Source organism: Pseudochaenichthys georgianus, chromosome 7 (genome assembly GCF_902827115.2).
Source record: "Pseudochaenichthys georgianus chromosome 7, fPseGeo1.2, whole genome shotgun sequence".
NCBI classification, from domain to species: domain Eukaryota; kingdom Metazoa; phylum Chordata; class Actinopteri; order Perciformes; family Channichthyidae; genus Pseudochaenichthys; species Pseudochaenichthys georgianus.
The window spans coordinates 41,023,038-41,038,589 of record NC_047509.1 but is presented as its reverse complement, the minus strand read 5'-3'; the positions used below and the strand labels follow the sequence as shown (position 1 = coordinate 41,038,589).

The 15,552-nt window shown below is 42.3% G+C and overlaps 1 protein-coding gene across 1 annotated transcript; it reads right to left on the bottom strand.

Annotated features, from left to right (window-relative positions):
• Window positions 1-4,269: 4,269 nt before the first annotated feature.
• LOC117449802 (alpha-1,3-mannosyl-glycoprotein 4-beta-N-acetylglucosaminyltransferase C) lies at window positions 4,270-15,552 on the bottom strand. The gene is made up of 5 exons (XM_034087692.1): window positions 15,472-15,552; window positions 12,731-12,820; window positions 12,365-12,506; window positions 10,967-11,221; window positions 4,270-5,598 (listed from the first exon to the last, which is right to left on the bottom strand). Exons 2-5 carry the CDS (start codon window positions 12,815-12,817, stop codon window positions 4,700-4,702), a joined length of 1,383 nt encoding a protein of 460 aa, XP_033943583.1. The 5' UTR covers window positions 12,818-12,820; window positions 15,472-15,552; the 3' UTR covers window positions 4,270-4,699.

The window sequence follows — 15,552 nt, the reverse complement described above, 5'->3', positions numbered from 1 at the left end:
TTTTGACTCGCAAAATATTCTTTTAAATTGACAAACATCATATGTGTCATTCGTGGCACAATTCAAACGGGATCAAAAGATAACCTTTCTCTCTCCATTGACTTCAATGTATAATTTTACACCGGGGTCCCATGGAGGCTCCCGGAAAGGGAGGGACTTCACCTCTCTATTGACATGAAGTTTAAAAGTGAGACAATCATCAAGCCAGATACCAAGGTATTTGTAACAGGTAACCACTTCAAGTTTTATTCCTTGCGCAGTTACAATATCTAAAACAGGCTCTGGTGTCTTTTTAGCTTTAGAAAAGAGCATTACCTTGGTTTTCTCAACATTTAAAAGAAGCTTTAGTTCAGAGAGCTGAGTTTGAATAATGTTAAAAACAGCCTGTAATTTAACACCAGCCTCCTGAATGGAGGGACCTGCACAGTACATCACGGTATCGTCCGCATAGAAATGTAAAGTAGCTTCATCCACATTTTCACCTAAACTGTTGATGTAGATGGAGAATAAAAGTGGATCTAAAACAGAACCTTGAGGAACACCATTAGCAATGTTTAACCACTCAGAAGACAGCCCATCAAAATGAACACATTGGGACCTTTCAGAGAGGTAGTTCACAAACCACCCACTGCATGGCTGGACATGCCTATACTGGCTAGCCTCTGCTTTAAAATGTGATGATCGACGGTGTCAACCGCTTTGGAAAGGTCAATAAATAGAGCTGCACAACTCTGCTTATTATCTAAAATACGCGCCACATCATTCACCACTTTCATTGTGGCAGTGATGATGCTGTGTTGCTTTCTGAAGCCTGACTGATGTTTAGACAGGATGTCATTTGTACATAGAACACCTTTACCTGTTCACTCACTAAGCGTAGCAGGACATACGCTGACTTCCACAATTTTGGAATTGTGTTTGAGCTGAGGGAGAGGTTAAAAAGAGTAGTGAGAGGTGGAGCAATAAAATCTGCAGCTATCTTAAAAAAGAAAGGTTCTACGTTGTCCGGGCCAGCCGGTTTCTTAGGATCTAACTTGGTTAAAGCTTCACGAACAACATCAACAGTAAAAGGAGTAAAACTAAAAGGGTTTTCCAAAACACGTTTTTCAGAGTCACATACTGTAGTGTTCACAGAAGCAGAGTTAGTGACAGAATCAAATAGAGAACCACAGGACACAAAATGCTCATTAAAGCAATTTAGCATAGTAGCCCTGTCCGATATAGAGCCAGATGCTGTGGTAATGCACGGAGGTAGCTCATTACGGATATCACCGGTGGATAACGATTTAATGGCTTTCCAAAAAAGTCCACGATTATTCAGATTCTTTGTGGTTACTGACAGATAATACTTTGATTTAGCACTTTTGATATGTGAAGTGAAGCTATTTCTTAGCTGCCTAAAGCGTAGCCATTCTACCGCTGAGCCTGATTTCCTAGCCTTTGCCCAGGCCTTGTTTCTCTCATGAAGGAGACTAGACAGCTCAGCAGAAAACCAAGGATTGTCTCGTCCCTTCACTCTAAATTTACGCAGGCGTGCATGTCTATCAATGATCTCCATAAAACCAAGATAAAAATAAGACCATGCGGTTTCTACATCAGCACGCAGATCGATTTTACCCCAATCAAAATCAAACAGATCATGAACAAAACCCTGCTCCACAAAATGTTTTTTGTCTCTCTTAATGATAATGCGAAGTTTAACCTTTTGGACCTTAGTGTCCCTAATTGTGGCTACAACACAGTGATCACTCAGATCATTTGCAAATACTCCCACAGATGAATATTTATGGGGAACATTAGTTAAAATGAGATCAATTAGGGAGGATTTGTTAGGGGGCTTAATGTTAGGGCGAGTAGGACTGTCAACAATCTGAGTAACATTCAATGAGATACAAAGGTTTTTAAAATCCTCTGACACTGCAGTTAACCAGTCCCAGTTAAAATCTCCAAGTAGCACTATTTCCTTGTAGTCTAGTTGTGATAAAAGATTTGCTAGTGAAGACAAGGAGTCTTTGACAGCTGAGGGGGGTCTGTAACAACTCACTACCATGACCTGTTCAATATGTATGGCTACAAATTCAAATTGCTTACTGATCGATTTGGAAACTAATGTGGTTACACTGAACTTATTCTTAACATAAATGGCAACGTCACCACCTTTATTAGGCCGGTCGGTACGATACACATTAAAACCATTTAAGGCAATGTCAGAGGCCAAAATAGATTTGTTTAGCCATGTTTCTGATAAAACAATGACGTCAGCGTCAGTCGAGCTCGCCCAGATACGGACAAAATCTAGTTTACCTAACAGACTGCGCACATTCAAGTGGATGAAACCCAACCCAGACCTAGCTTTAAAATCAGCAGGAGTAGCGATCTGACTACTACTACTGGGCGGACCAGGGTTAGGTTGTACATTTCCTGACAGTAATAACAACAAAAAAACCAGGCATCTTTTCCTCATAAACGACATGCATACATTAATTTAGAAACACCGGAAAAGTCTGTGAGAGTGTGATTTGAGCTTAAGAAGCAGTCCTGAAGAACCATCATCGCAGGAAAACAAAAAAGACAAGCATATTTTGTCGAGCAGATTGTCTGTGACAAGGCAACCGGTAATTGTTTGAGCAACACATCCGAACCTTTGCAGGGGATGCCCACTGCGGGTGGCAGAACAGACCTGAATCCAGTAGACTTCTCAGAATGACTAGAGATCTTCTCATAGTCCAAAACAGTTAACAGGCACAGCAGAATCCCGATATGGGCCATTTCCCCAGACCAGCACACAGTACCCGCGATGTTCCTGGAACAAAATCAGCACAGCAGCAAAGGACAGGCGAAAACAGCAGCGTGGAAGCGCTCCGGTCCCTCCGTGGTATCCCCGGGGTGAAAGCAGGCCTCTCCAACAGCAGAACCAGGACAGGTGGAAAGCAGGCCCCAGCCGTGGTAAAATCGTCCTCCGCACAGCAGCACACGCCCGGTGGAAGCAGGCCAAGCCCGAAGCGTGGATCCACTCCGTCTCTCCGCGACGACTCCGGGGTAAAAACCTCTCCAGTACAGCCGTATTCTACAGGTGGGAGCAGGCCTCTGTAGATCGCAGATCACAGATCCCAGGCAGCAACATGTGGAGCCGCTCCGTCTCTTCGCAACGAGCAGGCCTCCGTAAATCGCAGATCGCATGCAGCAACAGGTGGAGCCGCTCCGTCTCTTCGCGACGTCTCCGGAGGAAAAACACCTCAGTACAGCCGTACTCGACAGGTGGGAGTAGGCCTCCGCAGATCGCAGACAACTAAAACTACTACTTGTATAAGCAGGGATGGCTAAAAGTTTGTAAGCAGGAGAGCTAGATGCTAACAGATGCTAGATGCTAACAGATGCCAGATGCTAACAGGTAAGTGCAAGCCTGTAGCAATTGTGACTGCCTCCAATGACAGCGTAGGAAGAGTGGTACGTGCTTCTTGGCCGTCGGCTGAAGTCTTTGCGGTGTGTTCCACATGGCCAAGACGCAGGAGACGTGAGGCGACATTCCGTCGGGACGTGTTCTTTGGTGTTCTTTGGTGTCAGTTTGGTGTGTAAGGAGTCGGACCTTTAGTTAAGAGCCTCAGAACAAAAAGGTACACAGCATCCCAGTCACATTATCTCTAGAACTGTGTAAAAGTGTTCAATTAAAACCACAGCTACCCTGGTGTGAGTCCAGGACTTTTTAAATCTCTGTGCTGAGCCACAACGTTCTGGCATTTTCAGAGCGGGGAGAGAAAGTCCAGACTCGATTGAAGCTGGTCTGGAAACAGACTAATACAGGCAGGCACACTCCAGGAGATATTCCAGACCTGCCAACCAGCTCCCTTGTAAATGTCCTAAATGTTGCAACGATCCCAAGAGTTGTCTAACTTGAATTTTGACAGGAATTGCATGATTTATATGCGTCTGCTCCTCTAAAGCTGGACCTGGAAGCCTAAGGTGTGAACTGAGAAAACCAAATCAATCTCTAATTGTTTTCATTTTATACACACATAGGCAAGGTCCTCCAACAACTGAGCAGCAATCCTGACCCAGGATCATTACGCATGGCTGCAGCTTCTTAAAGCGCCAACAGTCACTAATTTCCTTTAATCTATCAACATCAGTTTGTCTCAGTTGTCATTATAGGTCAGACAAAAGCCATTATTTAGTTAATAGATAATAACCCTAATATTTTAATAGTTTACAGAATGTCTCAATAGAAAATTGTTTAAATAACAAAAATGTATTGGAACATATAACAACATCCTGTGTCTCACCTTATTTTTATTTCCACGTCTTCATATCACACCAGGCTATCCCGATCACTGTATGCCTGGTGGCATGTTATGTGGGAGGTTAACGCATTCTTACTAAACACTCTTCCTTTATAATGGATTTAATAAAGCTGCTGAACCAGTAAATACAAATCACATTATTCTCTACTCTAACTTAAATTAACAGACAATCTGGACTCTTCCTTTATAAATACCAGTTTATGTTTTTGAAGAGGCAAAGGCATGGTTTTATGTGCACACATCATCTATACATCTTGCCTTAATCAAACATCATATTGACAGTAGCTTCAAACTGTTTCTGGATAGATGTTTGGTCAATGGAACGGTTCAACAAGGCACATGTTTAGCCTGCATCCAGCAGATACAAAACTATTCCCCTGGCAGGAAGGCAAGTGTCCCTCCTAGGCTTGGTTTGTGGATGTACGAAGCTTTGTTGAGATCCTGATTTTGGTAATGATCAGCCAATCCTTCTGCGCAGCTGTGATCTGTATCCTCAGACAGGAAGAGGCAGAGGTGTACTTTTTGTCCATCTCTTGGATCTCAAACAACCCATTTTTGAACGTCCCAACTGTCTGGAACTCTTTACAACTCCTGTCTTTCTCTGTGGTGATCACGTCATGGCCGATCTCCACCTGAGCTGACTCTAGGAGGTCTTTGCCCCCTGACCCTGTTTCTACCATAATCCCTGTCACTAGTGTAGGGCCTCTGAACACCACAGTCAGGTGATTACCCTTTTCTGGGGAGCGTGCCCAAAAGAAATCCTCCCCAGCGTCCCAGGCCTGTTTGGGAAAATGTTTTTTGTAGGAGGACATATCAGTATAAACCTCAGCCGGAGGATTGGTATACTGCTCCTCAAAGTCCTTGTCCTTAAGCTTGTTGTATGTGCCTTGGAACGAGGAGAAGGTTCCCATGTGTTGGAACAGCGAGGGTTTGAAAAGGATTGGCTCTTTCTGGGTCATCAAATCTCGGAAGCGACTCATTAACCAGTCACAAGGCATTTCCTGGTAGAAGAGGAAGAGAAAGCGTGCCAGGAGAGGAAGCTGGGCTGATTTGTAGAGCTTGCCGATGTAACCGAGGGCCGAGAACTCCAGCATCGCCCAGGTGGTCTTCTTCGCCTCTTGCTCCGCCACACGCCTCTTGATGGTGGAAAGGAAATTCTTGGCAGAGAAAACGTCGTCCTCGATCTGGAGGTAGTATTGACCCAGACTAGCACTGTAGAGGATCAGGAAGGAGTAATCCAGGTTCTGCTTGGAGCGAAACGATACCCTTTCAGGAAGATCGTTGTAGTTCCTCTTAAGACCTGCAGGATAAACACAGAGACTTGGATCAGAATCACAGCATCGAACAGGAGGAAATTGAGACAATTTCCTGCATTTGATTGACAGTTGCCCGAACAGTCGAAACTTGGCTTTTATCCAATGGCTGTTCAGAAAGCAAAAGACCCGACCCATTAAGCGACATAAGCGGCCACTTAAGGCCCCGCAGCCACTAGGGGCCCCCTAGCAAAAAATGAAAAAAATTCAGAAGAAAAAAAAAATCAGTAGACATCGTCGCCGTGATAAGTATGTTTAATTAATGTTGTTAATATGCCTAGATTTTCTACTCTCAAAGTCATGTATTATATGATTGAGTCAAAAATACAATACATTAACCGTGCTTTACCTGAACCTCATCATGACACTAGAGAGGACGGCAGGAATGACATTTCCCGTGTTCAGTGAAAGCAACAGAGGTAAGACACCAGACCAATCACCAGAGTTGCATGGAAATAAACATCTGTCTTATTGGCTGACAGGTACCTATCCTGTGAGCTGTGACAATGTTTAAACTGTCAGTCGGACTCAGAGTTTCTGAAGATGGACATAAGAACATGTTTTCTTAAAAAAAATGACAATTCTCAAGTGGTGGCTCACAAAACAACCCCAGAGCCACAGGTAAACAAGGTATGTAAATGTCAGTAAACTTCCAAGTTATGCGAACATGTAAGCAAAGCATAAATTACAGCTACGTTGACGTTACTCTGAATCGCGGGGGTAAGCTAAACCGTTAGCAAGTAGCTATAGCCAGGCGCACCGGATTCATTTTAGAACTGGGGGGGCCAAAAAAAGTGCGTGTGTATGGCCCAATCCCAAACCACGTCCGTGACGGAGTGAACTCCGTGGAGTGACACATGAGGCTCCCTCCTGTCAGATGGAGGGAGTAAATACAGCGGCAAGCTTTGGGACGGCCTCCCCTCTCTCCGGCAGAAACAGGAAGTGCCGTAACTGTATGTAACAACGGTTTCAAATCAGCATCTCTTAGACAAAAATATAAATGAATAACTCAAATAAAACTCCAAACATCTTTAATTGTGTTACTTTTTTGTAAAGCTCTTTTAGTTTTAAACCTGATGTTTATAAGCTTCTTAGTTTTTGCAACAGTCTGTAAATATACACAACTTTATAATAAAATGCACACAATTACCTTTTTCTAGACTAAACACAGGTTTGATCCTAAGTAAAACAAATATGAGGTTATCATGAGGTCGTTAACATCGCAATTTATCACTATCGTTTAGTGGTTTTGCAAAGAATTAACCACTCTCTGTTTTTGTACCATTCTGCGTTGAAGTACCTTTCTCTTTGCCCAAATAATCTACTAGCGGTCTCCTTTTTTACGATAGTTAGCTGTACAGCTTTACCCGCCTCAATGTCCCGACAACAAACCTCCATGCAGTCGGAACCAGCCTGTTTCGGTTCAACAACGGCGGCGGTTTTGACAGTCTCTGCGGCCGCAGAGCTGCTGCTTTTGGGTTCATCTGGCTTCGCTGTTTGAAGAAGGTCCAGGCTCCAGAGATGTGGATGTCAGGGATGTGACCTTCCAGTTGTTAAATTTAAGTTTAGATTGACTGTATTTAGTTTTCTTCTGCGCTGGTTCTTCTGACATGTTTGCAAGTGTATATATTAGGGCTGTCAAGTTAACGCGTTAATAACGCGTTTCACGCAAGAAAAAAATAACGCCACTAATTATTTTAATGCGATTAACGCATGTGTATTTTTTGTCCTCGGCCGCCCGTAGTTTCAGAGCACATCGAGTTTAAAATACCATCTACAAGCTGATGCTGACAGCTTGCGGCAGACCACACTTCCACGCTCACCGGCAGGCCCTGACTGGCCATCGGGAGGACCGGGAGGGTGTGTGTATGTGTGGCACGAGCGAGCGAGAGAGAGACCTTACGTGTATAAGCTAACGGATATAAGGAGCTGTTTCAATGAAAACAGAGGAGCACATTTCGCCGACAACTGCGCCGAGCACTTGACTTTATGCAGGAAGCCAGACAGTGGGACATTGTACGAACAGTCAGCACGGATAGTGCGCGTAACATGATTGCAGCGTCCAGGCAGCTCCCGTTCGAGCATATGCCTTGAGTTGCCCATAGCTCCGACGATCCATCGCAGAGTGGCGAGGGAGAGCATGTCTTCTTCCCTTTACAAGCTTCAAACATGCCTGTAGCTAGTGAGATTGAATATAACCAGGGGTGCACATAACTTCTTTTCCCTGGTTCTCAAAGGAGCACCTGGAGATGTTGCTTGGTGCTCATCCTTAAAATGAAATAAACCGTACCTTTTGAGGGGGTCTTTATTTGCCAGACACACGGCACTGAACACACAGAGGTGAACACAAGACAACATTAGCATGACCAGTAATCCTACAAGCTGTCATCACTACCCTCCTGACTGTTCTCCTCACTGTCTTCCTCTCTGTCAGACATGGTGGCTGATGATGTAGGCCTACTACTTTCTCTCTGGTTGAGTCTGCGATTAGATGCTTGCATCCACAAGTCAACAGCTGGTTTCGAAAGTCAAGGTTTCTGGGTCGAAAGTCTCTGTTGTCATGTTAGACAAGTGGATGTAATCAAATAAGTATGTGAACATAACCAGTAACCTACCATAGCCAATAACAAATGAATGTAACTTATTTTATTTGTGTTGTTCATTCATATCTTATTTTACCTTAACATTTATTTATTTATGCATATTTCTTTATATCCAGTTTTAAATTATATTTTTGGTTACTGTCATATTGAAATGATTTCAAACCTGTTTATCCCAATAATTATAAAGGAGTGCCTTGGAAATATGTGTTTACATAAATTGTGACCAAAACGTTTGAGACCCACTGAGGTAACTAATGGCGTGTTTCCACTGCAGGCCTCGCTCGGCCTCGCTCGGTTTGGTTAGGCCTTATTAGGCCCGGCTCACTTTAATGCTGCGCTTCCATTACGGCCCGTCCACACTACAGCTTCGACAGCTTCAAAAACGGTTTCCAACGCGTCTGCCCATTCACTTTGAATGGGGTGACGTCACTTTTCGCCGAACTGCATTGTGGGAAGCAGAGTGGAGCTTTCCTGGCGTTTCAGCTTCTGAAGCTTTCGGTGGAAGCGTCAGCCAATCAAATCATATGCCAGTTCAAGCTCTAGCCAATCAAACCGCTGTTTGTGTGTCAGGGGCGGGAGATTCATGTGATTGGTTGTTGGTCGAGCTTCAGACACGCTCAGCTCCAAACTTTTTTTGAAGCTGTAGTGTGGACGGGCCGTTACAGTTTAGGAACTGGGGCAGTTACTATAGTAACACAGTGTAGGCGGAGCCGTGACGTCATCTTCAATGAGAGCCCCAGAAAAACAACACAGCCGTTAGCTGTTAGCACTCAGAGCTCACAGCTCCTCATATCTGTTCAGAAACTAGACAGAAGTTAAACAAGTACAAACCACAGACTGCCTGTGTCATGGCGAATACAGTTGCTGGTTTATTTATGTCTGTATAGGCCGTTGTTGTGAGTGTGGACAGTCGGAGCATATATAACGTTAGCTTAGCCAAGCTCCATTTAGAAAACACGCATTTTAAAAAGGGTTTTTCGCCTGCCGTCTGTCTGCAGACTTGTCAAAGCATTAATTCATGGTGTTTACTAACCGGTATCAGTCTGTTGTTACTTCGGCATCATTTTGAAACGTGTATTACAATTAAATCACGGTCAAATATGTTCATCTTGTTGTAGTTGTGTGTAGTGAGAACGCGCTAGAGTGAGGGGGGCCCCCCAAGCCAAAGCTCGCTTAGGGCCCCCAAAAGTCTAGGACCGGGCCCTGGAACTCAGTCAATCCAAAGGCTGGAAATGTATTTACTTATAGGTTAAAGGTGGGGTAGGTAGGTTTGAGAAACCGGCTCGAGATACACTTTTTGTTATATTCCATGGAATGCTCTTAACATCCTGATAGCAATGAATATTTTAAGTGCTTTGATAAAAAATCCATAAAAAAAAGTCATCTGTGGAAGCCGTGGTACTGCTGTAAAAAGCACAACCAATCATCTGAGCCGGCCCAGCTAAAGTAATTGGATGGCCTACTTGCCTGTCAGCCTTCCATCTGTGCACACACTTATCTCGTGCCCTCATTGGTCATGTGCGCGTTCGTGTGTGTTGGAGGAGGGGCTCTGTAAGGAAGTGGCAGATTTCTTCCGGTTGTGTATTTTCAAATTCTAGCGCACTCGAGCTGGTTTCTCTGAAATTACCTACCCCACCTTTAAGCGGGCAGGGGGCGATTCCCAGAGTTTTTGTCAGATTTGCCAGAGTTTTTTTCTCCAGCTCCAGGGTCAGAGATTGCAAACAAATATTGTATGGACATGTTTTGTTGGAAAAAAAATCATTTCAAACCAAATGTACAGTATAAATGTCCTCTAGACTAGAGCGATGGTAGTATTCAGTATGCTTTACTTGAGTAAAGTACCAATACATTAGTCAACATATTTCATTACAAGTAAAGTAAAAGCACAAACGTTTTATCAGCAAAATGAACTTAAATCATAAAAAGTAAAAAGAATAGTTGTGCAGAGTTACATAAATGACCTTTATGTGTGTATATCAGTATATTATTTATACATGACATTTCCAGATAATATTGTTGCATCACGTAGAATTTGACTAAAAACAAAGTTCTGGTTGACTTTTTGTTAAATATGTATATTATTTGACTCTCTTGTAACTCCACTAGTTTAATTTTAAGAGATGCATTTTGTTATAAGAAAATAAAGCTGTTAAATGAATGCAGTGGAGCCAAATTACATTATTTCCATTTTAAATGTGGTGGAATAGAAGTATAAAGTTAAATGGCAATACTTAATATAGTACAAGTACCTCAAAATTGTATTTAAGTACAGTGCTCGAGTAAATGTACTTAGTTACTTCCCACCTCTGGTCCTTTAATTGCATAGTTTGTGCAACCAAATCAATATATAAAGCGTTATATTTCTAAGCTAATAGTTTCAATAGAATTTTGGATTTTTTAGGGTCAGAAGGACATTACTGAAATGTAAACCCCCTCTTAGCATCGCAGTAACTTGTCCCACATTGTCGCACATTGTCCCACACAAACTCTTTGCCCACATGTGTCCTGTTGGCATTTGTTTCCCCATCACGTCTCCAAACACATCACTTCACACTGGCTTATCCACCCTGATCATATCACTCGTCCTCTGTTTTTATAATTATATTGTGTTTTTTTTGTGCTAATTTGAATCGTTTGGTGTTTTGTGTACATTGTCGGCAACCTTGAGAGCCTTGAAAGGCGCCTTTCTAAATAAAGTGTATTATTATTATGAAGGAATGTGTCCACTGGTATGAGCACACATGTACTATACCTGTATAAGGAGGGTACATCTCCTGAGGAACATGGAGGACCACCAGCTGGCCTTGCTCCAGCTCCAAGGCAAATGCAGTTTTGATCTCAGCCACTGTGCTGACTCTCCAGCTGACATCGAAGTCTGCTAGCAGCACCACCACCACCATGGAAGAGCGCTCTTCAGGAGAAGACTGGGAGAAGAGGGACTGCAGGGTGGGGATGAGATAGCTTCCCTTCGCCCTCTTCACAGAGGACAGTCCTACTGTTAAAAACCCTGAGACATGTCGGGAAGCAACAGTGAGATAGGTGGGTTTTGTATCATTCAAGAACATCAATGTAAAGGCTGTGCATTGTAAACCCAGTTGTAATGTTGAATCACGTTTCACCATGCACAAGGCTCAAAGTTAAAAGGACTTGAATTGAATCTTTTGAAAAAAAAGCTTTCTATTTGAGGCCAGAAAGAAGTCCATGCGTTAAACTTGGATGAGGTGATTTACATAGATACAGCAGCAGTGTTGTCAAGCACTACACAAGTTACACATATTTGTAAAGCAATTCATATTAATATTAGCAGCAAGTATATAAAAACTCATAATTGAAAGGACATATATCACTAAAGTATCTTAATAATGCACAATATAAAGAAAATATTGAATACAATATAAAAAAATATACAATCTCACTAAGCTACATAGCCTACATATAAAAATATACTATAGACACATATTGGCATTGGATTATATATACATTACAATTATAACATGCATGCAACTTGATCCCTACTAATGAATCTATTTGTCATATCTTTTTAGAAACTTAAATGCAACACCCTGAAGTAAGTAGCTCCTGTGACGCGTGGTTTGGCATTTCACTTGTGTAACCGGATTGGCCTGAAATTCGGCTGTGTGTTTGGTATGTGACCGTGATGTAGTTCCTTTATAGCAAAACGTCAGCTTTTTACTTCTAGCTTTTGCATTCAAGCTTTGCAAAATATAAAACTGGTGTTAATATGTGGAGATATTTAAGTATCATAAACGTGTTTGTGCCATACATTTATTTTCTGCCATTCTTTTGAAAACCAATGTAAAGATCCCATTGGATTTTGTGGAGTGCACGATGGTAACCTTCACGAATACATCATGGATGCACCGTGATTGTGATAACATGCAATGTGAAGGGATGTGTACAAAAATGCATTCCATATTTCTCTCTGTCAGATCTAAGGCACTTTAGCACTTTGCCCGCCTAGAAAGCGTAACGATGATTTGGAAACCATTTTTATTTTCAACTCTTTCAAGTTGAAGTCTTTTGTTTTCAAAAAGACGGCAGGTTGGAACCAACTTTTGTTCACAGTTAATGAAAATGGCATCACTTTAACTTTATATGAACGAAAAGGGTCCGACATTATGATACTCACTCTGTTGAGTAGATGGCTCTCCAGCCAGCAGCTGGTAGGACACATTGAGAGGGAGGTAATCCCCCTGCTCCACCCAGGACTCCTTAACCAGCCTCTGTACGCTCCACGTTAACTCATTTGTAATCACCTTCTGTGGCTGGCCCTGCAAAACAAATACAGGCATGTTTGATTAGAATCTGCATCCAGGACCTCCCCTGCTTTGTGATGAAGCATTATGACACCGTTTACATTACAGTGAAGGGCATGAAACAGAGATCAACCTCTGACCTCTGTTTTGCTCTTTGTAAAGCAACAGCAGAACAGCAGAGGTTTTCTTTTAAGGCCACACCTTCAAGTCTCATTATAAAATAGGTTGTGTGTACTTACAGCAATAAGCAAGTTTGACTGGCTCATGTAGTACAATCCTCCGACAAGAAGCAGCACTGCCAAAATGTTTTTCCAAAGAATACGCATTTCCTGTTGTGTGTACAAGCACACACAAACCAAAACACACACACACACACACAGGATACACACACAGGATACTTGGTTACGCTGGTGTGTAACTCAGTCAGCACCACAGTAAATAATTCAGCTAACAGTTAATGAATGTTTTAGAAGGCTCAGAAACAGCAACAAGTCACTCTGAACCTAAAACCAGCAGCTCTGTGTGTGCTGCTTTAGAGCCTCATGTACAACACCATCAGTACAACGAGTATCAGTATTGTTACGACCCTGGGTCGTTATGTCATGTGAGTGCAGATATGTTCCCCTCCTCCTGTGTCTGTGTGGGTGAGCAAGCAGGTGGTGCGCGTTAGCTGATTAGCTACCTTCAACCTGCTGATTGGTCCACCTGAAGAAGAGGGAGCATGTCAGCTGCAGCCATGCAGTCCTTCGGCCCTCTCTCTGACTACTACTCCCAACACTGTTGCGTATTTATATCTGTCCTGTTGTGCTGTGGGTGTAATTATACTGTACACCGGTCCTCTTGGTTGTTTTGAAACTTCAGAAATAGAAACTACGATAACCTGTCCTTGTGGACGCTTTCATTTGTGTGAAAGTGTGAAACCCAGCCAATTCTCGTTTTCTCCTGTTTACACGTCGGAGTAGGTAAGAACCCTGTACGTTTATTTTTCTTATTTGTTAGGCAATATTTATGTGTTCAGAGATTAGTTTGTTTTGTGGGTTGTTGCGCCGCTTTGTAAAACCTTTGGTAATTAAAATGACCGAACGGCATTCTCTGTCTCGATGTCCATGTTCTTGGGAGTGGGAAGAGTGTAAATGTTGTGCTAGGTTCCCCTAGACCTGGGCGTAACGAGGGATGTTTTATAGTAATACTATGTTAGGGAAATATTTCCCTAGGCCCATCACTTTGACCCACTTTCAGTCTGTACTGCCCTCACTGAGCAGCTTTAACCTTTGGTGCTGTGCTCTCAGGGGTTTGTCTCCTGTTCCTGCCTGTTGGCGTCAGCTGATGATTGAGGTTATAGTGTGTTAACTTGTCATGCAAAAGGTTGAACATTCTCTCAGATAAATACGTCCCCAACACTATCATTAGACAATGCTTATACACTCAGACATATTTAGTAAAATACACTTTTTTTACTATCACAATACGGCCCCTCGTTTTTTTAAATGCATTATTTGTGAATTGATATGTTCTTAGTAATGTGTTGTTTAATTTGCTCTTTGTACTGCACTGTTAGTGTTGAGTTTTATAAGTGTTACTATTATTATTATTATTATGCTGCTGTGTATTCTATATTTTGTAACTCTGGCACAAGAATTTCCTATATCTTATTTTTCAAAAGTGACTGCCGTGTCTTTTACTTTCTAGGTTAGATATAAACATGTTTCTAGGTTTACATGACTTAATCTCAGCATACAGTGTTTTTCTTTTTCTTTAAATGTACAGATGTTATTTGCAGTCATTTGTGTATATGAGATATGTTAATCTGTCAACTGTAACTCACCAGCAGTATGTTGTACTGTAGTTACCATAAATGGCCAGCAATGCGGGTAGTGTCAAATAAAGTCTCCTTGAGCTACTATCTAATAACCTCTTGGGGCAACACAAACTATTAAAAAAGATCTACACAAAAACGTGTGTTATGTACTTTTTGCAGATTTGATTCCCTATTTCCACCGTTGTTCACTTCTTTGTTTCATTGTGTCTTCTCAAGTTGCATTTGGACTATGGCTGGCTCTGTTGCCAAAATAATGTTTAAGAGACAAAAGAGGTAGGGCGTTTAAAGTAGAGAACGGGGAAGCAGAGGAACTGTACATCTAAAGAGAATTCACTGGAAGGTCACCCCTCGATTTATATTTAGCAAAGACAGGCAGCTCCCCCCTGCTCTGTTCCAACTCACAGGCAGACATGGATTACATTATAGTGCAGTGATCGAGGTAACATGTTTTAATGTAATGTCTGTCCAACAATGGCAGCAGGACTTTATTCAGGTTCACGCTATTTGTTTTAATCCAATTTACCTAGCTTCTATTTCCGTCATACACTATACAATCAGACCTCTTTCTTATCTTTAATTATATTCATCTACTTCAAACTGAAAACAATACTTACAGCGGAGCGGATATTAAATCGTGTTGCCTAAACCTGATTGACAGGACAGGTGTGCCTGTGTGAGTTGAAGGGCAGAAGAGTTTTCTTTTTTTGCACAATACCCATAATAAAGCAACCACAGAATACTGTATTCTGAAGGGACGTTTTAAAGCGATAGCCCAGATATGACCACAGGCTGTTTCAGTGATAGTAAGTTACATTAGGAACTTTTGTGGAGTTATGAAATGCGTGTGCTGGTTATAACAGAGAAAACCATGTTCATTCTCTACAGGAATAGGCTTATTTTTACCTACGTTTCAACTGCGAACTGAGCCAGCATCATTACGTTTAACGCTAATCACATACAGCAGCCTCGCGACAGTATAAACGGGCTATGTATCGGTAATGCAATATCGGCTAATAAACATAACGGAAGCACGTACGACTTTCCAACAACATAAACAAAGACAGCTTAATATATTACGCTAAAAACATACAAGTGTCCGCCACGAGCAGTTACGGAAACATTTCTGTTGATATAGAAACTTCTATCCATGACGCCACTCACCGTCCGCTGGTCCTGCTCCTTGAAATGTCACTATGGGACGGCAGCATCGCAGCGGGGAAATGACTGAGATGGGTCTGTCTG

Excerpts from the sequence above, each read along its gene's own strand:
- LOC117449802 (XM_034087692.1), bottom strand. The coding sequence starts at position 12,817 with ATGCGTATTCTTTGGAAAAACATTTTGGCAGTGCTGCTTCTTGTCGGA. Across the intron at positions 12,507-12,730 it reads AGTCAAACTTGCTTATTGCT|GGCCAGCCACAGAAGGTGAT; the intron begins GTAAGTACACAC and ends TTTGTTTTGCAG. Across the intron at positions 11,222-12,364 it reads AGAGCCATCTACTCAACAGA|GGTTTTTAACAGTAGGACTG; the intron begins GTGAGTATCATA and ends GACATGTCTCAG.